This window comes from Macaca fascicularis, chromosome X (assembly GCF_037993035.2).
Source record: "Macaca fascicularis isolate 582-1 chromosome X, T2T-MFA8v1.1".
NCBI classification, from domain to species: Eukaryota; Metazoa; Chordata; class Mammalia; order Primates; family Cercopithecidae; genus Macaca; species Macaca fascicularis.
In genome coordinates this window covers 36,209,132-36,233,611 of record NC_088395.1, presented here as the reverse complement: position 1 = coordinate 36,233,611, position 24,480 = coordinate 36,209,132, and the positions used below count along the sequence as shown (strand labels likewise).

General features: G+C 33.6%; 1 protein-coding gene across 1 annotated transcript in view; it reads right to left on the bottom strand.

Moving 5' to 3' along the window:
- CFAP47 (cilia and flagella associated protein 47) overlaps positions 1–24,480 on the bottom strand; it is a 429,680-nt gene that overhangs the window by 332,379 nt on the left and 72,821 nt on the right. Inside the window, exons 22-25 of the mRNA XM_015443631.3 lie at positions 15,668–15,806; positions 8,720–8,814; positions 4,265–4,424; positions 944–1,139 (exon numbers count right to left, since the gene is read on the bottom strand). Of these exons, the coding sequence (XP_015299117.3) occupies positions 944–1,139; positions 4,265–4,424; positions 8,720–8,814; positions 15,668–15,806 (590 nt within the window). The remainder of the gene's footprint in view (positions 1–943; positions 1,140–4,264; positions 4,425–8,719; positions 8,815–15,667; positions 15,807–24,480) is intronic.

The following is a 24,480-nucleotide window of genomic DNA, read 5'->3' as shown; positions in this document are numbered from 1 at the left end:
ATTTTTATATCTTAAAAACACACTTTACCTCTAGAGGTTATTGCATTTGAAATTAATACTGCTACCCAGCTTTATTTTGGTTATGCTGTTATATCTCTTCCTATCATTTCACTTTGGTGCTTCTCAGTTGAGGGTGATTTTGCTCCCCAGGAGACATGTAGCCATGTGTAGAGATATATATTTTCTGTCACATCATGGGGAGGAACGTTATTGGGTAGAGGCTATGGATGTTGCTAAATGTTCTACAATAAACAACATAGCCTCCCACTATATATAGGGTTTAAAAGTCAGAAGCAGAGAAGTCTGAGAGATGGTATACTTTTGGCCTTGAATTAGTTGTATGCCATGTTGTGAGGATGTGACCACATGGCTAGGACTTGAGGGTGGACTGAGTGTGTCCCTAGGCAAAAAAATGATGCTTTAGTTCTATAAGGACCATGAAATTAATTCTGCCAACAACTTGAGAGCTCGGAGGAAGACCGAGCTTCAAGTGAAAGGGCCACTCCAGCCAACACCTTGACTTCTGCTTATTGAGACACTCAGCAGAGGATGCAGCTAAGCCAGCTGGACTACTAAGTCAGAGAAACTGCAAGATAATAAACAAATTCACGTTGTTTGAGATATCAAAATCATGTTTTAAGGCACCACGTTTGTGATATTTTTTCACATAGCACCAGAAAACTAATATATTGAATTTTTAGGCTTGCTTACTACTCCATGAAGAGAGACACAGCGGGAAAAAAAAAAAAAAAATTACAAGAAAATTCAACGACTAACTGTGAGATAATTAAGAAAGATTTTTTGTTTTTTGTTAAATTTTAATATATAGTTAAATATTTTAATAGTTCAACTATAGAAACAAGCCATTCTTATATAATTCCCATATAACACAGACACAAACAAAAAAGCACATAAAAAAATGTGGTAAATTCACATTATTTACCTGAAATAGTTTTGAGGTAAAATGTTAATATCCATCACAGTTGTTACATCCAAAGGAACAGGAGTGAAAAATATAGATGGAGGGTCAAACAATAATTCTGGTGATTTTACTTCTCCAGTAAGACATAATATTTTATAGCAAACAGGAATATCATTTAAAAGCATAGGAATATCTGCTGTGTATCTTCCAGGACAATCTAATGAAAAACAAAATTTTAAGGGTATTTTAAAGTAGTTAAAACACAAAAAAATTTACATAGCTGAAGCATTACTAAATTTCAACATGTACAATGATGTTACAACTTAATGGGGCAGAATAAATTACCCAGAAATTAGATTTAGCTTGCTGAAGAACTTAAGACACGTAATGAGGTGCTGTTGAAAGAAAACTGTTTTAAAGTACAGCTTGACTAGAAATAGAGCAAGTCTCTTTAATGTAGATTTTCATAATTTGGGGAAAATAAATATACCCTGGGAAAGCACTGCAATAGAACATTTTTAAAAAATTATTTTCTGTGTTTTAATAGAAGCTTCCCAGACCTTTAGAATATGTAGTATGAAGAAGAGGATAGATCACTGCCATAAGGATCTCAGGGGACGACTGAGAAAAGGAGGTCCTGAGATGAAAGGAATGTGCTGTATCCCGGATTTTTAAGTTTAAGAAATACTACCAGGGTTGACTGGCCAATTTTACCTGGTAGGAAAGGACAGGAAATTCCCATGCCATAGCTTAATAAAAGAAAAGATAGTTTGCGTCAGAGAGCAGGGCTCAACATGGGAAGCTGAAAGCTAGTTTCTGAGGACAGTTTTTCCATCACAGCAAGTAATCAATACCCTTTCACACCAAAATCTCCAAGCATAGTGTGTGATAGAGAGAAAAGAGTGACTCAGTGATTGTGATTTCAAGCTGATCTCTTAGAACCCCTCAATGAGACACCAGTGCACCTTAGCAAAGACTGGGGCCATCAAGGGTATCTTCAGAGCAGAAAATGACAGTGCACTGGGTGATGCAAGACCATGTTCAAAAGTGACACTTAGTGCTAGAAGCAAAAGCAATGGACTCATTGAAATCATCAGCCATACTAGCGCTCTCTGTACTGAAGGCCATTACTTAATCAAATAAGCCCTTTACCTGATCAAGTAAGTAGTCTAGGGTTCTTGGAAAAAGGGAGACAGTTGGAGAGGAAAGGAGAGGAGGGATAGAAAAACAATGGGCTCCCTACTAATAATGACAAATGAGTACTGGAAAGACTATGTGAAAAATTAAAAAAAATTATGTATAGTTTGAGCTGATAAAATAAGCTATAAGAGAACATATGTATTTAAAACATTACAAATCTATAGGGAAATGATGGTTTCATTTCATAAATTTGATGTTGTTAAACTTAGTTTGGGGAGAAAAAACAATTTCAGAGTTAGGGAAGGTTTTAAGACTTATTGAATTCTGATTATTTCAGAATTTCAGACCTCTTAAAGGGTTCTGGGGTGATAGAGAAGGAGATTCTTTGTATAACCTCAGACTATTGGAGATTCAATCCTACCCCTTTTTAAGCTGAGAGTGTTTTCTCTCTCATCTGAGATGTAATTTATAAAGGCATTTTAAGCATGTTTAATTCTTAAGAGTTAGGTTGTACTGACCAGGCGTGGTGGGGCACGCCTCTAGTCCCAGCTACTCGGGAGGGTGAGGCAGAAGAATCATTTGAACCCAGGAAGTGAAGGTTGCAGTGAGCTGAGATTGCACCACTGTACTCCAGCCTGGGCAACAGGGCAAGACTCCGTCTCCAACAATAACAACAACAACAAGAACAACAACAAAAACAAAACAACAAAAGAGTAAGGTTGGGAGCCTAATAAAGGAAACCATAGATTTAACTGATAGGGCCCCGTCCCATATTAAACGAAAAATCAAAAGGAAATGTTTCTTATTTCCTTCTAGATTGACTAGTCCAGTGCATTTTATCTGAGTGAAAATGTTGGCAGCGACATAAAGGAGAAGTTCTGAACAGAAATATGGATGGTAGGTTCAGCTGGAATAGCCTTTGTGCTAGCTCTTTCAAACTCGAATATGGTAGAAATGGAGAAGAAACTAGAGAAATACATAATAAAACTTAATTATTTTTACTAAACAAATTTCAGAATGCAAAGAATAGTTGATATTTTCTATCATATTTTCAGAGATTTAAAGAGAGGTAATAAAAAGATTAAACATTTTTAAACCTAATCATAATGTGCAATGAGATGTTTCTCACACACAAAGCTAAAATGATTATACAATGCCATGCTAATAGATACAGTAGAACATCAAGTTAATGCAACACAGTGCTAATAGAACATTATTGAGAGGGAGAGAGCACAGTGCTCAAGGAACTCTCTAATAAGCTTAAAAGCTATAATAGATTCTTACCCTGCCTGAACTTCTACTGATAACTGAGCCAGTTGCAGGTATTTTATCTAGATTACCACATGTATAAAACTTAGTGTCCTCGTAATTTGGGTATTTTATAAGTCTAATAAAATGAAAAACAGATTACATTGCACTATAGTGGCTGAGTGTGACAAGCAGAATTCTGAGCGCATTCCTCAAAAAATTAAAAATAGAACCACCATATGATCTGGTAATCTCAAAGGAAATGAAATCAGTATCTCAAATATCTGCACTCCTATGTTTATTGCAGCAATATTCACAATAGCCAGATTATAAAAGTGTTCATTGATGGATGAGTGGAGAAATAAATTGTGATGTATGTATACACAATAGACTACTATTCATTCATACAAAAGAGGAAAATTCTGTCCTTTGCAAAAAAAAAAAAAAATGGTTGAACCTAGAGGACATTATTGTAAGTAAAATAAGTCAGACACCGAAAGACAATTACTGTATAATCTCATTCATGTGGAATCTAAAAAGTCAAACTCATGGAAGCAGAGTGTAGGGCATTGTCTTCTAGGGGCTTGGGAGTGGGGGAAATGGGGAGATGGTGATCAAAGGGTACACACTTTCAGATATAAGATGAACAAGTTTCTGGGGATCTAATGTACAACATGGGTGATGATGGATATATTAAGTAATTTCATTGTGGCAATTATTACACAATGCATACATACATCAAATCCTCACATTGTACACCTTGAATATATACCAACTTCATCAATTAAATAATGTAACATTCAAAAATGAGATTAATAAAATTGTATTATTTATAATTATTCAAATTAAAAGAAACAAATAAATAATCTAAATTTCTGTATACATAATAAAACAATGTCATATATGAAGGATAAATTGAAAGTATAACCACAAATATAGGAGAAAAGATCTTACTTGGACAGAAATTTATGGAAACATTATACTGTGCATTTGGTCGTATAATCCCATTCAGTACACTGAACTTGAATGTGCCATCTTTGAAAAGTTTGCCAGTATTACTAAGATCCAAAGTCCATGTCACATGGTGTTTGGTAATATTATATAAAACAAGATTCTGCTCACACACACAAAAAGACAAAAAAAAGTTAAAAATTATAGCATGCAAAATAAAGTTTAGTTGTATTACCATCTCAATTTGATGAGCCTATGTATAAATTCAAATGATTAATCATAGATAAAATGCTTTAAAATGATATTAGACAAAGGGGTTTTTAGTCTGATGAAACTGTTCTCTATGGCAATTAAGTGGTAGACACATTATTCCATGCATTTTTCAAAACCCAAAGATCTTACATGAACATAAATGTATGTAAATCAAAAACAATCAATCCAGCTGTAATACAGTGCATCACAGTCTGTAATCCGTCTTGGAATGTTGATACACTGTATTACAAATGTGTGAAATAACCTCACTGAATGTAGTTAGGGTAGGGAGAAATTGACCTCAGTAACTTTGAAAAACTGTGTTTTTGACTGAAAGCTACAAGGCTAAAGAGTAAGAATTGTGTATGAATAAGGTACTCTAGGTGATAAAGGTGTCAGCAATTTTAATAGGCTACAGGTTAGAAATTCTGAAACTTCTTTACTTGAAATTAGGATTAAAATAAGTAAATAAAGTGTAAAAAATGAGAGGCAAATTTCTCGTTGTCAGAGAAATTAGTCAAAAATGAGTAAGAGAGAAAGATGGGAATGGACATTGTGGTGCTAGATTAGAGATATCAGTCTGTACTGGTGTTAGATGGATGTATGGATAGATAGATAGAGAGAGAGAGAGAGATACATATATAGATAATTATAAGTATATGTGTACATGTGGATTAGTATGTATACACATATTTCCTGACTCTATTTGTTGAAAGGGCCTAGAACCTGTGACACTGCAGTAGCAACTCATATACACAGTACTTAGAATTTGGTTTCTAAATATCATTCTACAATAAAAAGTACTAGGGGATCTTGGAGAAATGTTGATTTTACAGCTGGAGCAAGTAAAATAAAAGATGAGCCTGGAACATTTGGTAGTACCACTAACTAAGAAAACACTTCAAAATCACAATGATGGGAGCCTGTCAAAGGACCAACGTAAAAGAGCTTATAATGGCCAAAGCAGAAACAATTTCAGTAACAAAATAAATAATATAATATTAAATTATAACTGAAAGTATAAAAATAAATATATGTGTGTTCATGCTGATATATTATGTAATAAAATAAATAAATAGGGAAAGGAAATAATCTCTTTTAAAGAAAATTTCCAAGTAATATATGTAATATATAAGTAGAGCTTAACCTCCTACCACTTTATTGTAGGCTAAAATTGATCACACACTTTCAAAGGATAGAGTATGGAAAGTGAAAAACAGTAACTTCACAGTGGAGAAACCTAGCAGACATTACCAGTAATTAGTCATTTTCATATCATGTATTCCTTTATATGATGTGAAAAAAAAATTATTTCACCTCAGTAACATTCTTCTTCAAAACCCATGGAAAATAAAAACTCAGTCTAATCAGGTGAAAAACACCAGACAATCTCAAATTAACAGATATTTTCAAAAAATGCTGGATAAATACTCTTTAAAAACGTCAAGATAACAAAAAATAAGCAAGATCAAGAGCCTGTCATAGGTTGGATGAGACCAAATGCAATGTGCTATCCTGGTTGGACCCCGGGACAGTAAACGGATATTAGTGAGAAACCATTGATTTCTGAATAGAGTCTGTTGTTTAGTCAATAATGTTGTACTAATGTTAATTTCTCATTTAAAAAAAAATGCCCTAGGGTTATGTAAGGTAACGTTAGGTAAAGTTGGGTGAAAGCTATCAGAAATTCTCTGCACTATCTTTGAAACGTTTTAGTAAATCTGAACATTATGGTCCTGACTTGCATGCAGACTCGTCTTTCTAATGAAATACAACTATCAACCAGATTAAAATACAACTATCAACCAGATTTTTTCATTAACTTTACTCTTCAAATACTTGAAGACTACAGAATGAGCCATACAATTATCACTACATTTTATTCCCAAGCCTTGAAGTACTGCATCTATTTAGCTCTAATATTGGTATCTCCTAACTATAAAAGGTTAATTTACACATTCTAAAGAAAACAACATGTTTCAATACAGAAGGTGAGCACAAAATCATACCAGCCATTTGAAGCTTAATTTTTGTCATTTTAAAATGAGGAAAAGCTATTATACTTCCAAAATACTATCTACCTTCTCTCTCTTATAATTCTGAGAAGGGAACTGATACAGTTATCTGTAAAGAAACATTGGTAAATTTGTTCAGTATGTTTAGTGCTTTTTTCTTTATATTTTTGTCAAAATCACATATGTATGCAGCTTACACAAAAAGTTCAAAATCCTTGTTTAAAAGCAGTTGTCCCACCAAATTCCTCTTCATCAAAAGTTCTGCTTCCCAGAAGCAACCAATTTTAGCCAATTGTGATTTGAGTTTTTATCTAAATGTGACACCAATGTGGCTTATATTAGTTTTTTATAGATGCCATAACAGATTACCACAAACACAGGGACTTTAGAAAACACAAATATATTATTATATATCACATTTCTGTAGATTAGAAGTCCAACACAAGTATCAATTGGCTAAGATCAACGTGTTAGCAGGAACTGTGTTCCTTTCTGAAAGCTCTAGGAAAGAGCCCATTTCACTGCCCTTTCTAGTTTCTAGAGGTCAGCTGCATTCCTCAGTTGGTGGCCTTCTTCCTCTGTGTTGAACGCTGCATCACTCTGACCCTTCTGTCATCACATCTCCCTCTGAGCACAGTTAGAAAAGGTTCTCTGCTTTTAACCACTCATGTTATTAGATTGGGCCCACCTAGATAATTCAGGAAAATCTTCCCTTCTCCGAGTCCTTTACCATAATTACGTCAGCAAAGTATCTTTTGTGATACAAGGTCACGTATTCACAAATTTTGGAGATTAATACTTAAGCATCTTTGGGGCCATTATCTGCCTGCAGCATGAATATTTTATGGTTTATCAGCTTCAGATACTGTCTTTTGACTGCCAACTAGGAAAGATGAAGATGCAGCTCATTGGTACTACCTATACTCCTCGCTCCACTTCCTATTTTGGATATTCATATTTTTTAAAATTCTTCCATTAGTCACTTGGTAATTTTAAGCAAAATATATATACCTCTTGTTTTTCTTATTCTCTCTACTTTAGACAGTACCCTTTAATTACCCAGTATGTAAAATGAGTTTTATTTCTTTATTCCAAAATCCTTAAACCTTCTGTCAAATTAACCTTCCATAAACACATTAAGTCTTCTCTGTACCATATATCTTATATATTATGACTGCAAATATCATTCACGGGAAGTTTAAGTAGAAGATTAGAGTTACATTTTTTTTCTCCATGGGGCCAATGTCCCTCTTTCTCCTCAAAAGAGAGAATGCTATTGGTGTCTAGATCTTTGCTTACATCGATTGAATAAAATTTCAATGACATAAAATAATCTACATTTATGAAGGTATTGTTTTTATCTTAAATCCATTAAATTCAGTTAATTAAAGTTGCCTTTCTAGTCCAACATATAAGGTCTTTGTATCCTTGAAGTTCTATTTGAAGTAGAAGTTTTCTTGACTTTTGATACTCTAAACAGTCACATTTTAATTTCAGTAGATCCTTCATTGATCTCTAACTATAATTTTATATAGCATTCTGCTATGTTTTATTAAAGCAATGCTAAATATTGTCTCCATATAATTTTTCTGCAATGCTATAAAGGTTCAAAATTGGTTACAGGTATAGCAATATATAAGACAAAAAGGGGCAGTGCAAATACAAATTTCTATAATGTGTCCTGAACTTCTTTTTTATGCACATCTCTCTGTTTTCCTTCCTAATTAGAAGAGATGCAGAGATATCCCGTAAGAAAAAAATAGTGACTTAACATAGAAGCTACTTTATTATTATTATTATTATTCAGATTTATTATTGCCTCCTAGCACATTTTCTTTTATCTATGGAATATATTTCATATTAATTTAAATTATAGCTTCTATTTGTATAAGGAGAATGGGATAATTTAATTATATTAAAATTATTTTAATATTCTTATTAATTATATGCATATATGTATTTATAAATAGCTGTATATGTATTTGTATATTTTGAAAATTACTCCTGAGAAATTTTATATGTAAGTTTTCTAAAAACACCAGTATTCTTGCTCCAAATAGCATAAACAATTGGGGAGAAATTAATCATAGGGAACAGTTCATATGATTCATGCTTATGAATAATCAACTTAACAAACTAAAATTCATAATCATGAAAAGAATTGTCAACTGTATCACTTCTTTATACATACCTGAGTTTTTGTGACCTTGTTATTAGGATTCATCTCATGTAAAGGGATTTCAAATACAAACTTAGTACTAGATAAGTTCAATGGTGATTGCAATGCTGTGAGAGGAACATAAATATACTGATAAAATGTCAACAGATATAAGCCCATAGGTACTTCTTAGTACACTTTAAAACATTAAACATTAAGAAAATAAGATTTGTTTCTATATATTTTTATATTCCCAACCAGAAAATAAAATAACATTTAAAAACATTTCTAAAATATCTTGGTTTATTGAATTACCGAAGTTCCCTTTTGTGGAATATTTTAATGGCAATGAATTATAAGTAAAATAGGAACATTATCCTTAAAATAACAAAAAGGTGATACTGAGCCAAGAAAAAAGTAAACAGAGCTAAAATGATCTCCACACTAGAGTTTGAACAACACAGAAGTGAACAGAAATGCAGAAGGAACATTTATTGGAATACAGAGAAAATATATAGCTGGCATAGCATGTAACATTTCCTAGATAAAACAAGAAAACTCTGGGAATAAATGGCTATTCTATGGAAGATTAAGAAAAGGCATATCTGTACAAATACTCACTGCATTAGAGAAGATATTATAATCTACTGGGAAAAAAAAAACCCTACACTTCTTGAAACTTACCTCTAAGACATTTGTAATTCTTAATGAAAACTAAAGGGTATCACCAGCTTTTGAAAAAATAAGTAAATAAAATAAAAACAATTTCTGATCCTAGAAATGTATATATCTTACACGTGTTTTTATTATGCCACTGGAATTAATGGATGATTTGACAGGGGGCCAGGACCTGTGGGATAGGAGAAAGTTGTAGATAGGGTCCATCCTTGTGTTACTCCCAAAACCTGTCATGTGAAATCCTAAAACAGACAATGTTACAGCAGACATATAAAAAGTGGCACATGTAATATTGTCTTTCCATTTACAAATTGGCAACTAGGAATAACCAGTGAAAATAATATGTTGACTATAACTTTTAAAACAAAGCATTGTTTTGGCATATTACTTCACCATTTAGAGTGCCTTATTTCATTTAAACAAACAAATTATACTCTGCCTATCACAAATTTTTATAGAATCATTTTCTGAAGAAACCAAACCACCTAAGATTAAAGATCACAGACTAATTTCCCAGACATACCTCCTCAAATTAAACCATTCATTAGTACCCTGATTGCCAGACAGTGATATAATATCTAATGATAAAGCCAGCCTTTTAAGAGGTATTAATAAACATGAGCAAACAGGCAAGGGTCGATAGATATTAAAGAACTATTCAACATAAAAGAGAGAGACATAGAGGAAGAAATAATTCAGCAAAAATAATGAAAATGTAGTCAACAGAAAAAAAAAGTCAATGAAATCATAATTAGAAGTAAAAGGTATTATTTTCCAAAAATAACAGGCTATAAGGAAATAATTAGTAAATACTAAGAACTCTTACTAGTTTAAAACTGCCAAAATAACATTTTAAGATTTAGAAAAGTCAAGTAAGAAAAATATTGGGAAATACAATGAAAAGATGAGGAAAATGGCACTTCTTCTCAATGAAGAATCGTATGTCAGGTCCCAAAACAAGTCTTAAAACATTCAAAATTTGAAATTATATCAAGCATCTTCTCTGATTACAATTGAACAAAACAAGAAATCAATAATAAGAGGAATTTTGAAAACTATACAAATTGACAGAAAGAAAACAACGTATCCAAACCTATGGGATACAGCAACAGCAATACTAAAAGCAAAGTTTATAGCTATAAATGTCTACATCAGAAAAGAGGAAAATCTTCAAATAACTTAATGATGCATCTTAAAAAACTATAAAAACAAGAACAAACCAGAATTAGTAGAAAAAAAGAAATAAGATCAGAGCATAAATTTTAAAAAATGAAATGAAGAGAGTACAAAAGATCAATGAAACAAAAAGTTGATTTTTTTGAAGAGTTAAACAAAATTGACAAACCTTTAGCCAGATTAAAAAACAAGAGAGAAGATCCAAATAAATAAAATCAGAGATTTAAAAAAGGCTTATTATAACTGAGACTGCAGAAATTCAAAGGGTCATTAGTGGCTACTATGAGCAACTATAAACTACTAAATTCGAAAAATCTAGGAGAAATTGATAAATTCCTAGACACATACAATGTACCAAGGTTGAACCATGTTGGGGTTCAGTCAGGCTAGTGGGAAAAATGTTAAAGATAGTTATAGAAATAGCGACAAACTCTCTTGGAAGGCCTGAGAGTTTGCATAGCTTCACACTGCTTGGCTGAAGGCAGCCAGGGTGTCTTTGCAGGAGCCAGAAAGATTAGGGTGCTACAAAGGAATGTGTGGAGTTTATTTTACTAACCTGTTTACTTATATGTACCTAAGTATATATTATACTAACCTTTGTCCTACCACAGGTGCTTAACTGCCTCGCACTGCGGGGGGCGGGGGACGGGGGGAGAGGGTCCGCAGAAGTTTATTACCTGCAAAGGGTGTTTGCTTTAGGCCTAGGAACCTGGCCTTGAATCTTTACCCTCTAGTGATGTTTACTCACGACCTTTTAATCTTTACTAAATAAATGCAAGTCTCACTGACTGATTGAAGCTGCAGTCTCAACTGTTTACAGGACTCTGCTGGAGTCTGTAAGAGGCTCAGACACTCAGCTGGACTGGCAAAGCAGAATATCTGTGTGTCAGTGTACTTCATTCATCTGTTGCTAAGTCAGGAGTCTGCAAGGGACACCCCCCCCCCCCCCACAACTGGTGCCCCCGTGTGAGGAGCACTACCGCAGAACCAGGGGGAAATTCCAAACTTCAACAGACCAATAACAAGTAATGAGATTCAAGACATAATAAAAAGTCTCTTAGTAAAGAAAACCTGGTATCATCACTGTTGTATTCCACCAATCATTTAAAGAAAAACTAACACCAATCTTCCTCAAACTATTCTGAAAAATAGAAGACAATGGAATACTTCCAAATTCATTCTATGAGGCCAGTATTCCTCTGATACCAAAACCAGACAATGACACATCAAAAAAAAAAAAAAAAAAAAAAGATAGGACAGGCCAATATCGCTGATGAATATTGATGCAAAAATCCTCAACAAAATACTAGCAAATCAAATTCAGCAATACATTAAAATGATCATTCATCATGACCAAGTGGGATTTATCCCTGGGATGCAAGAATGGAACAATATATGTAAATAAATCAATGTGATAAATCATATCAACAGAATGAAGGACAAAAACCATGTGATCATTTCCATTAATGCTGAAAGAACACTTGATAAAATTCAACATCCTTTCATGATAAAAAGCCCTCAAAAAACTGGGGATAGAAGGAAAATTCCTCAACGTAATAAAAGTCATACATGACAGACGCACAGATACTATCAAACTGAAAGCCTTCCTCTAAGATATGAAACATGACAAGGATATTCACTTTCTCCACTGTTATTCAACACAGTACTGGAAATCCTAGCAAGAGCAATCAAACAAGAGAAAGAAATAAAGGCATACAAACTGGAAAGGAACAAGTAAAATTAACCTTGTTTACAGAGCAACATTATCTTGTATTTGGAAAAACCTAAAGACTACATCAAAAAATATTATAAATGACAAATTCAGTAGAGTTACAAGATACAAAATCAACAGAAAAACCAGTAGATTTCTATATGCCAATAGCAAACAATATGAAAAAGCAATTTTAAAAGTAATTCCACTTACAAAGGCCATAAATAAAATTAAGTACCTAGAAATTAACTTAATCGAAGAAGTAAAAGATCTCTACAATGAAAATTATGAAACATTAAGAAATTGAAGAGGGTGCAAAAAAAATGGGATATTTCATGTTCTCGGTTTGGAAGAGTCACTATTGTAAAAAATATCCATATTACCCAAAGCAATCTACAGATTCAATCTAACCCCTATCAAAATACCAATGACATTCTTCACAGAAATTGAAAAAACAATCTTAAAATTTATATGGAACCACGAAAGATCCACTATCGTAGGCAAAAGTTCAAAACTAGAGGAATAACATTACCTGACTTTATACTGCCCAGCTATAATAATCAAAACAGCATGGTACTGGCAGAAAAACAGACACATAGACAAATGCAATGAAATAGACAAACCAGAACAAATCCACATACCTACTGTGAACTCATTTTCAACAAAAAAGCCAAGAAAACACAATGGGGAGAAAACTTGCTTCAATAAATGCTACAGGAAAACTGGATATCCGTATGCAGAAGAATGAAACTACACTACTATCTCTCACCATATACAAAAATAAAATAAAAAGTAATTAAAGACTTAAATTCAAGACCTCAAACTATGAAACTTCTACAAGGAAACATTGAGGAAACTCTCCAGGACATTGGTCCAGGCAAAAATTTCTTGAATAATACTCATAAGCACAGGCAACCAAAGCAAAACTGGACAAGCGATATCACATCAAATTTAAAAAGCTTCTACACAGCAAAGTAAACAATCCATAAAATGAAGAGACAATACCCGAATGGGATAAAATATTTGCATGATACCCATCTGACAAGGGTGTATCTGTACCACATTTTCTTTATCCAGTAATTTGTTGATGGAACCTTAGGTTGCTTCCTAATTTGGCTATCACGAACAGTGCTGCAACAAACATGGAAGTGCAGATATCTCTTTGATATACTGATTTCCTTTCTTTTGGGTATATGCCCAGCAGTGGGATTGCTGGCTCATATGCTAGCTTTATTTGTATTTTTTGGAGGAAACTTCAAATGGGTTAAAAACCAGAATATGTAAGGACCTCAAACAACTCTATGAGAAAAAATATAATAATCCAATTTAAAATTGAGCAAAAGAATAGACATTTTTCAGAAGAAAACATACAAATGGCAAACAGACACATGAAAATGTGCTCAACATCATTGATCATCAGAGAAATGCAAATCAAAACTACATGAGATATCATCTCCCCTCAGTTAAAATGGCCTTTGTCCAAAAGATAGGCAAAAACCAATGCTGGTGAGGATACAGAGAAAAAGGAAGGAACCCTTGCGCACTGTTGGTTGATGGGAATGCAAATTAGTAGAACCACTATGGAGAAAAGTTTGAAGTTTCCTCGAAGAAAAAAAAAAAAAAAAAAGACTAGCATATGATCCAGCAATCCCACTGTTGGGCATATACGCAAAAGAAAGGAAATCAGTGTATCAAAGAGATATCTGCACTCACATGCTTGTTGCAGCACTGTTCATTGATAGCCACATTAGAAAGCAACCTAAGGTTCTATCAACAGATTACTGGATAAAGAATATGTGGTACAGATACATAATGGAGTACTGCTTATCCATAAAAAGAACGAGAGCCTGTCATTAGCAACAATATGAATGGAACTGGAGGTCATTATGCTAAATGAAATAAGCCAAGCACAGAAAGACAAACATCACATGTTCTCACTTATTTGTGGGATCTACAAATGAAAACGATTGAACTCATGGAGACAGAGAGTAGAAGGATGGTTACTATAGGCTGTGAAGGGTAGTAGGTGGATGAGGGGGAGGATGAGGGGATGGTTAATGGGCACAAAAGGATAATTAGAAAGAATGAATAAGACTTAGTATTAGCTAGCACCACAGGGTGACTACAGTCAATAATAATTTAATTATACACTTAAAAATAACCAAAAGAGTATCACTGAATTGTTTGTAACACAAAAAAATAAATGCTTGATGGGATGGATATCCCATACTCCATGATGTGATTATTACCCATTGCATGCCAGTATCAAAACATTTCATGTACCCCATAAAGATATACATCTACTATGTGCCTCCAAAAATTAAAAATTAAAAAATAAAATGAAATAGAGCTGGTTTCCACTTAGCATAAGGAGTAAGATCACAAGCATATTTAAAAAATAAATTAACAAAAGCAATGTATAGAACAAAAAAGATATCAAAATATTAAGAACACTTTAAATATTTGAATTTCAGATAATATTTTTGTTTCTACATTTTCCAATTTTCTTTAACAATGCTATCTTAATTTTTAATTTTCAAACAAGTGTTTTGAAAGCTTATCTACCTAATTCAGGAAGCAATATTAGATGATGACTACTTTCCAAAAGAAATTCTTAAAACAAAGGGAAAAACTTTAACCTCATTGAGCCTCCAGATCAGCTGTGGAATTCCTAATTCTGGATTTTAAATGAGAGTGAAATATTTTTATCATGTGCACGCTATTTTTGTGAGACCTCTCTTACTAGTTACCAAATGCAATTATTAACTGATATGATACTCCCTACTATTTTATAATTAATGACAATTTAACTTAATATCAGAACTATAAAAACAAAATAGAGACTTCTTTTCTTTTCACGAAAAATACACATATATAATTGAAAGCAAAGCCAACTTGCAAAAATGTAATTTGCAGAGTATATCAGTTTTTATCTTTAAATATTTGAAGAAAATGAATAGATAAAAATTCAGCAAAACTTTCAAATTTGTAAAATACTTCTTTTTTTCATGTACTTAGTCTTTTAGTAACCCATCCCTTTGGAAGAGAGATATGTTCTTAAACAAAATTATTATTATTTTATTTTATATTAAATGCATTTTGTAATATTTTAATAATTTATATTTTGTCTTAATTATTTAAACTTGACCACACAATAACATACTAAATTGGCCTGATTTTAATTCTACTCTCTTTTTTTAGCAAGTTGCTTGCCAGAGATTATATCTGTGCTGTTTATGAACATTCAAATCTCATAGACACAATTTAAGTGACACACAAAGGAATCCTCTTAAAATTTTATTTTCTAATATTTCCATTTATGAAAAATAAATAGCATATTCTATTTTTTATCTTTTAGACACTTAAGTGCAAATCTTTGGCCTATCCACACCGATTGATTATTTTTTGTTACATACCAGTAGCTTGAACATAACATGGTCGGATCAGTGGTACTGTTTTTGGATTCGAAGGAGAACTGGACAAATATTTAGTGTAGAGCTTTGAAGACTCAAAGAAATTAATCTGAACTTGAATGATAAATTCAACTATTGTCACCTGATAGGAAAAAAACATACATTATACTTGTTAATTTTTGCTTTGAGAAATATGGGGTATTATTTAGCCAAATCACAGTTTTTAAAAAGCAGTTTTAAAAAATAAAATTATCTTGTGACATTGAACTACATTTTTTAAAAACAAGATGGTTCATTTTTAATGAGTCCAAAAATAATTCTAAAAGATAAAAATAAATTTTTAAAATAATTCTTATTCATTCAAAAGGAACCAGATTTTAAATATAAAATCCAAAGTGATAAATATTTAGGAAGAAATTATAGGAAAAAAAAATCCTTGTCATCCTTGGGTAAGCAAAGATTCTTGAATACAAAAGCAACCATCTATTAAACCATCTATTAAAAAGCAATTAAATTGTACAGTATCAATTGTTTAGTCTGTTATTTTAAAAGACATTATTAAGAAAATAAAAGTATAAGTCAAAAACCCATTTCTCACAAAAAATCTATCTTGTATCCAAAGTACACAAAGAACACTCAAAGTTCGATTTAAAAAAATGAATTAATGAAACAGGTCGGAGAAATATTTGAAAAGACACTTCAAAAAAGAAGCTATGCAAATTACACATTAGCACATGGAAAGATGTTTCATATTAAGGAAAAGCAAATTGAAACTATATGAGATATCACTTCACACCTATCACAATTGCTTAAACAAAAATAACATGTGAACACGTAAAACACTTATACATTGCTGATGAGAATGCAAAATTTTACAGTTACTTTGAAAAACAAGTTTCTTCATTATTAGAAAGTTAAGTATATATTTCACATAAAGCTAAGGACTCCCAGATTTAGGTGTTTACCCAAGAGAAGTGAAACTTACTCATACAACTTATTCTTTATTGCCAAAAACTGAAAATAATCCAAATGCTCTCCAAATGGCGAATGAATAACAAACTTACTTTTCAACAATAAAAGAATGAACTACTGTTGCATACAATAATGTGGATGAATTTCAAATTTATTATGCTAAGTGAGAGAAGTCAGACTGAAAATCTCATGATTATCTTATGAATACCTTATGATTTCACTTATGTGGCATTCTATAAAATGCAAAATTATGGGGTCAAATTCAGATTAGTGTTTGCCATGGACTGGAGGTGGAGGAGAGGTTGAATACTAGGTCTTAATTCATTATTTTTAACTATGTTTTTGTACCCATTAACCACCGACACCTCCCCCTCATTCACCTAGTACCCTTCACAGCCTATAGTAATACACACAAGAAAAATGTACAGAAGGTGATGTAACTGTTCTCTATATTGATTTTGGTATTTTTTGCTCAATTGTATATATTTGTTAATGTTCATATATCAGAAAGAGACTTTTAGTGTATGCACATTTTTTAAAAAGTTAAAGCGAATTCCTTGGCTCTGATTTTTATACATCTGAATTCAAAATCCAAAATGGACTGACAATATCGGCACCTACGCAGGTGAATCATAAAACAATTAACACTCAGAGCTACAAAATATATTTGCAATTATATAGTGCCAGCCCCTTATTTTGAAAAAAGAAAAGAATATGTGGTCCAGTCTAGATGAAAACACAAAAAGTCTGCATCAAAGAGAAAAGAAAGAGTCGATCTTGTTTGGGGGTTGTATCAAAACTAAAAAGGTTGGCTTCAGCTAAATGGTATACAGGCAGCTCCAAATGTCCATGGCCCCACAGAAACACCAAAAACACGCAAAAACTGGCAGGAACCATGTTGTCAAAACTGGAAAAAAGTCAAAAGTTTACAGCAATCAAGTGAATACTGAATCAAAACCAAAAAAAAAGACAACTTAAAAACAGCAGGAAAGTCTTGTGGCACTTTTACTTGCCCTTGTTCCACTCTCTCTGACTCAGCAGTTGTCTTGAGGCTAGCAGCTTTCATTCCCCAGTGCAAGACCCTGGGACCTGTTTCCTTTATTTTTTTAACTTAATTTAATTTTTTATTTTACTTTAAGTTCCGGGATACATGTGCAGAATGTGCAGGTTTGTTACATAGGTATACATGTGCCATGGTGGTTTGCTGCACCTAACAACCTGTCATCTAGGTTTTAACCCCGCATGCATTAGGTATTTGTCCTAATGTTCTCCCTCCCTTTGTCCTCCATCCACCAACAGGCCCCACTGTGTGTTGTTCCCCTCCCTGTGTCCATGTGTTCTCACTGTTCAACTCCCACTTATGAATGAGAACATGTGGTGTTTGTTTTCTGTTCCTGTGTTAGTTTGCTGAGGATGATGGCTTTCAGCTTCATCCATGTCCCTGCAAAGGGCATGATCTCATTCTTTTTTATGGCTGCATAGTATTCCATGGTGTATATGTGCCACGTTTTCTTTATTCAGTGTATCATTCATGGGCATTTGGGGTGGTTCTGAGTCTTTGCTACTGTAAATAGTGCTGCAATAAACATACCTGTGCATGTGTCTTTATAGTAGAAATATTTATAATCCTTTGGGTATATGCCCAGTAATGGAATAGATGGGGCAAATGGTATTTCTGGTTCTAGATCCTTGAGGAATCGTCATACTGTCTTCCACAATGGTTGAACTAATTTACACGCCCACCGACAGTCTAAAAGCGTTCCTATTTCTCCACAGCCTCACCGGCATCTATTGTTTCCTGACTTTTTAATAACTGCCATTCTGACTGGCGTGAGATGGTATGTCATTGTAATTTTGATTTGCATTTCTCTACTGACAAGTGATGATGAGCTTTTTTTATGTTTGCTGGTCACATAAAAATGTCTTCTTTAGAGAAGTGTCTGTTCATATCCTTTGATGGATTAAAGACTTAAAAGTAAAACCCCAAACCATAAAAACCCTAGAAGAAAACCTAGGCAATACCATTCAGGACATAGGCATGGGCAAAGACTTCATGACTAAAACACCAAAAGCAATTGTAACAAAAGCCAAAATTGACAAATGGGATCTAATTAAACTAAAGAGCTTCTGCACAGCAAAAGAAACTAGCATCACAGTGAACAGGCAACCTACAATATGAGAGAAAATTTTTGCAATCTTCCCATTTGACAAAGGTCTAATACCCACAATCTACAAGGAACTTAAACAAAGGTACCTGGTTTTTGATGAAACAGAACAGACTTCATTCAGAAATTATTGTGTTTGTCTCTTCTAACCTTCTTGGGGGTACATGAAGGACTGATGCAAGGTGCTTGCCATGTTTTGCCTATCTTTGAACTCACTCAACGCAGAAAAGCAGTGAAATTGCTCAAAAATATTGTAAGATAAACAAAAAACCCAAAGCCACCTGACAGAATATTATGGTTGAGACATGCAAACACTACCTAAAGGCTGGAAATAAAAGTAGGGGAGCTTTTAGAGAAATTAAGGCATTTAAAACTGCCCTGAAGAATTTAGAAAGCATTAAGGATACTCAGAGTAGGACATGTGCTCAGAAAATACCTGAGAAGTTGCTAAACTTTCATCTTTGTCTGACTCTAGGTTAAGTTCAAGTGGTAAATAAAAACTAAGAAATTGTTGTAAACGACCTCACTAACTGCTAAAGAAGTGCCTCAGGACACTCTATCCAAAAAGACTATGATAGGTGTTTTTGTTTATGTGTCCAATTATTTTAGTTCCAGGCATTCAAGGAAATATATCTCAAAACACTACTCAACACCAGCTAAAGGAACAGACACTTCAGTGACTGTGCATAGCAAAGAATGTATTCTTTGCAATAATTGTTTTGAAAAGTCAATAAACAAATGGATGACTACAGCCTTCATTAAGCAAGAAGAGTAAACCCAGGGAAAGGAGGATAATCTGATGTACAGAGTTACCATATTATAATATTCAAATGTCCAGTTTTCAATAATCAAAAGCAAAACAAAACAAAGATTATGAAGAAAGTCCAGCCATAGGACTTATTAGAAAAAGACTTTAAAGCCACTGTCTTAAATATGTTCATAGAACTAAAGGAAACCATAGAAAAGAACAAAAGAATATCATGAAAATAATGTATACACAAAATGAGAATATCAACAGAGAAATCACAACAATCAATAAAACAAAAAGTTGGTGGTTAAAAAATATTTTTTAAATGACAAAACACTTTGGGAGGCCAAGACGGGCGGATCACGAGGTCAGGAGATCGAGACCATCCTGGTTAATACGGTAAAACCCCGTATCTATTAAAAATACAAAAAAAATTAGCCAGGTGTGGTGGCATGCACCTGTAGTCCCAGCTACTCAGGAGGCTGAGGCAGGAGAATGGCGTGAACCCAGGAGGCAGAGCTTGCAGTGAGCCAAGATCGTGCCACTGCACTCCAGCCTAGGCGACAGAGCAAGACTCCATCTCAAAAAAAAAAAAAAAAAAAAAAAAAAAATTACAAAACTTTAAACTAGTCTGACAGTAAACAAATGAAAGGAGACATGAATAGCTAAAATAAAAAATGAGATTATAGACATTACTATCAACCATATAAAAAAGGGTTAACTCAAAGACAATATCATTATTATCTCTTTAGATTCAAATTTCAATTTTGAAAATAAAATTATAAATTACATAATTTATTAGAAATTTAAATTGATAAAAATAAAATTGCTCTATACTAAAGCTGAAAATGCTACAGAAGTAATATCAATGCTAAAATATTTACATATTTATGAGAAAATTCTTATTGCATTTCAAGTTACATTACAAATAATTTAAAATAAAAATTCATTTTTTCTAATGACATGCTTTAAACTTTGTGTTGATTTTTTTTTTACCAAAACCTTACATTATTTAGGTTTAAAAAATATTAAGATGGTCAACCCTGTTACTTCATGGTACCTTAGTAAGCTTCTAGAGGTGGGAGGTAGAAAACAGGCAAGAATGTGAGTATTTTAAATGTGAAAAGGGAAGAATAATAGTACTTCTCACATGCCAAAACCTCCAAGATCATGACAACAAGCATTGATGGGTTCAGAGGTACATTTATCTAGTGCTGTGCTATACTCATAAACTCGGTGCTGACAATCTAAATAGTTTTAAATAAAATGAGGAGCTGAACATTATTAAGTGCATATGTTCAGCTCTAGTCATTCATATTACCCTAATAGGCAAAACACTTGGGTTTCTATTTTTATTTAACTTTAACTGGCCATACCACTGCCAATTCTATTTTCTGTCTTAGAATCTTATGTACAGTCTATTCTTATAACCAAATTATAGAAGCATAAAATACTGCTCATATGTTATTTTCCTGGAGGTTTCAACTCTTTTGTCAAAACAGCAAGCAACTCATTCCCATGATAATCTATTTCTGCAGTGGCACTAGCATGCAGACATCAAGGAATAAATTGCATAAAGATGTAGTATTTCAGGTTCAAATACAACCTGTTTTGATATTTCATAGCTAAAGAAAAAACAACAAAAACGTTGATCTTATTTCCCTGGAATCTTAGTATTTAATCAGCAGTAGCTAGTTAAATTTTGTGTCTCATTTCTGTTTTTCCACTTCTGGTTCATCTGCTTTTTTTCTTAATTTGAGTATTAATATCATACATATTATAATAGTACTATTATTTTAGGCTATTATTTTATTTTTAAGGCTTTTTTATGTATTAATAATATGGACTCATATTTTAAAGTCAAACACTGCTGAAGAGTATGTTTCCCAAACTGTCATCTTCATCTGATCGCTGGATGGAGATTAGTTTTTAACAGGAGCTGAGGGGACTGGAAATGTGAAGAAACAGAAAATTATAATGATAGGACTCGTCTTTTCTTTCAATGTGTCACTAGTTTCTTCCACATCAATAGAAATATGAAGAAAAAGGAAGTACGAGGTCAGGGTTCTGGATAAACCTCCATGTGGATACTGAAATCACTCAGAAAATGAGATGAGTAGGGTGCCGGATGTACTATGAGTCTGGCTGGCAGTGACCAGGAGCACATCTGAAGATGACTATTCACAAGAGACCACTCACCAGAGATTTCACAAGAGGGGAACTGGCAAACTCACACAATAAAAGTTCAAAGTTCAAAGAAGCAGGCTTTTTAAAATTATTTATTTTATTTATTAATTTTTTTGAGACAGAGTCTCACTCTGTCGCTCAGGCTGGAGTGCAGTAGTGTGATCTTAGCTCACTGCAGTCTCCTCCTCCTGGGTTCAAGCAATTCTCCTGCCTCAGCCTCCCTAGTAGCTAAGATTACAGGTGAGCATCACCATGCCCAGCTATTTTTTGTATTTTGAGTAGAGATAGGGTTTCACCATGTTGGCCAGGCTAGTCTCGAACTCCTGACCTCAGGTAATCTGCCCACCTCAACCTCCCAAAGTGCTAGGATTACAGGAGTAAGCCACCACACCTAGCCAGAAGCAGAAGTTTTAACAGATAAGGACCCTCTAGAAAAATCACCCAAGGGAACAAGGCCTCCAGAAAGGATCACTTCTGGACCCACAGCAAGATTCATAGGAAATGCTATTTTAAAAAACGGTGCTGTGGAGATAGCCATGTTCCCAGTAAGAAGAAATCATGAAGAAAAAGGAAGCTCAGAAAAATACAGAGGACTTATAGAAGTGTGGGGGTTCTAGAGGGCAGAGAAAAAGGGAAGGGAAACTAAGTGTGAGGGGAATCAGAGCTGACAGAGAAGAGAAGCTATTCACAGGATGCTCCAATTTTGGAAAATGACTGAAATAAAGAGGAATCTGAGTCATGATGAATTGAGTCGACAGTTACTGGGGCTTGAGTCTTCACTGTCTGTCTTTGAGTCTAGTGCTGGGTCCGAAAGTTAGGGATGATAGGAGTGGAAAGCTGAAGTTATGGGATAGGTTTAACACAGGACCACACTGATGGCTTTATTTTAAAACATCTGATGTTGTCTTTGTTGATGATTGTTGGTGACTGTCAATGATAATGACTGTTGGTAATTATCGAGATAATTCAATGTACTCATCTCAGCCCTTGTCTCACAAGTATGAAGTGTTTCTCCCTCCTGAAACATACAATTTTTCTGAAACTGTGTGGTGAATTCACAGGGCTAAGGGTTAATCCCTGCCTTCTCTGATTATCAAGTATGTATAGGTGAAAAGTCATACTGGACTTGTCTTCTCTTAACTGACATCTTCACACACAATTTGTATAGAATATGTTTTTATCCAAAGTAGGTCTATAATTACACAGAATGCCAAATTAGAAGGTTCCATGATTCCTTCGCCCATGGAAATCTTCTCCCTTCAACAAAACTGCAAGAATACAAGACTTATCTTTTACACAGAAACTAAGTGACACATTGAAAGAAAAGACGAGCCCTATCATTATAAAATCACTGAGGTATTCAATGAGGAAGGAAAACTTTGAACGTTTTGTGATGTGTGCTATTTTAAGTGATTTCCCAGATGTTGTCATGCAAAGACAGAAATACCTCAAATTGAAAAGGACATTCTAATGAAGTCAGATTTCAGTACCCAGTCCAGTGTTGGTAGACAGAGATGTTTATGAATTGAAAAGGAGTAGGTGTCATTCAAATGTCCTTTCCTTTAATCCATAAGGAATTATTCTTAGCTTCCTGTAAGAATGATTGTAAATCTAGAATAACTGTTATGAAAGGCTTACCCAAGGTTCTGCATATCCTTAAATCACAGATAAAGGCTAGTAGGAAAAATAAAAAGCATGAACAATTCTCCCTCACATTCAAAAACTGCAGGGAAAATACAGAGCAACAAAGATGAGAGTTGCAAAGAGCTGCAGAGTAACTAAGCCACTGAAGATGAACTAGCCTGTGCTTCAGGGCAGAACTTGGGTTACAGCAGCAGGAAAAATAAGAGTAATAATAGGGAAAGATCTATAGTAGTGCTGTCCAGTGAAACTTTCTGTCATGAAGAAAATGCTCTGCATTGTACAATAGCCATGTGTGAATCTACAGAACGTGAAATGTAGGTATTGTGATAAAGAAACAACATTTCTGTTGAGCTTAATTTTAATAAATTTAAGCTTTAATTCAAATAGCCACATGCAGGTAGTGACTACCATATAGGAAGTACAATTCTATAGACAGACACATTAGTAGCCCACAAGAAAAGGAGGAGCTTGAGTGACTTACAGAAAATAAACAAATCCATTTGAAGATGCCAAATACAACTGCAATTGACCACTAGCACTTCAGGCTGTGCTCAAACCTGGTACAGTGTAGGAAAGGAAGGTTTACAAACTAACAATAAATCAATCATGTATTGTTGATTTCACATTTTCCTGCTACATAGGTCAACCAAGAGAGCATCAATTTGCTATTTACATTTTGACACATGCACAAAGACAGACAACTTACACCTAGCAATAAATATAGTGGAGGACATTTGAAATGACTGGAAACCAGATAATCAATCTGCCTTACTGGCACAGATTTATAGAACAAATTCTCAAAGGGTGTGTTGTCTCTGCAGGAGTTTATATGTTCTTCTCATTGTTGAAGTGAATTACACTCCAATACAGTGAGTAAATCTTCTTTTAAAATACCCAGTTAACATAGAATGATTCAGAATCTAAGGAAAGTGTGGCACTCCACAGAAGTTTAAATATCTATAATTCATTTTAATTTTATAATCAATTTCTAGAATCCTAAACATTAAGCAATACTTAGAACTTTTTAAATTGCTGACAGTGTTAGTGAACTATTGTCTAAATATATTATATATAATACATTCTCCAAAAAAGTCATGTAA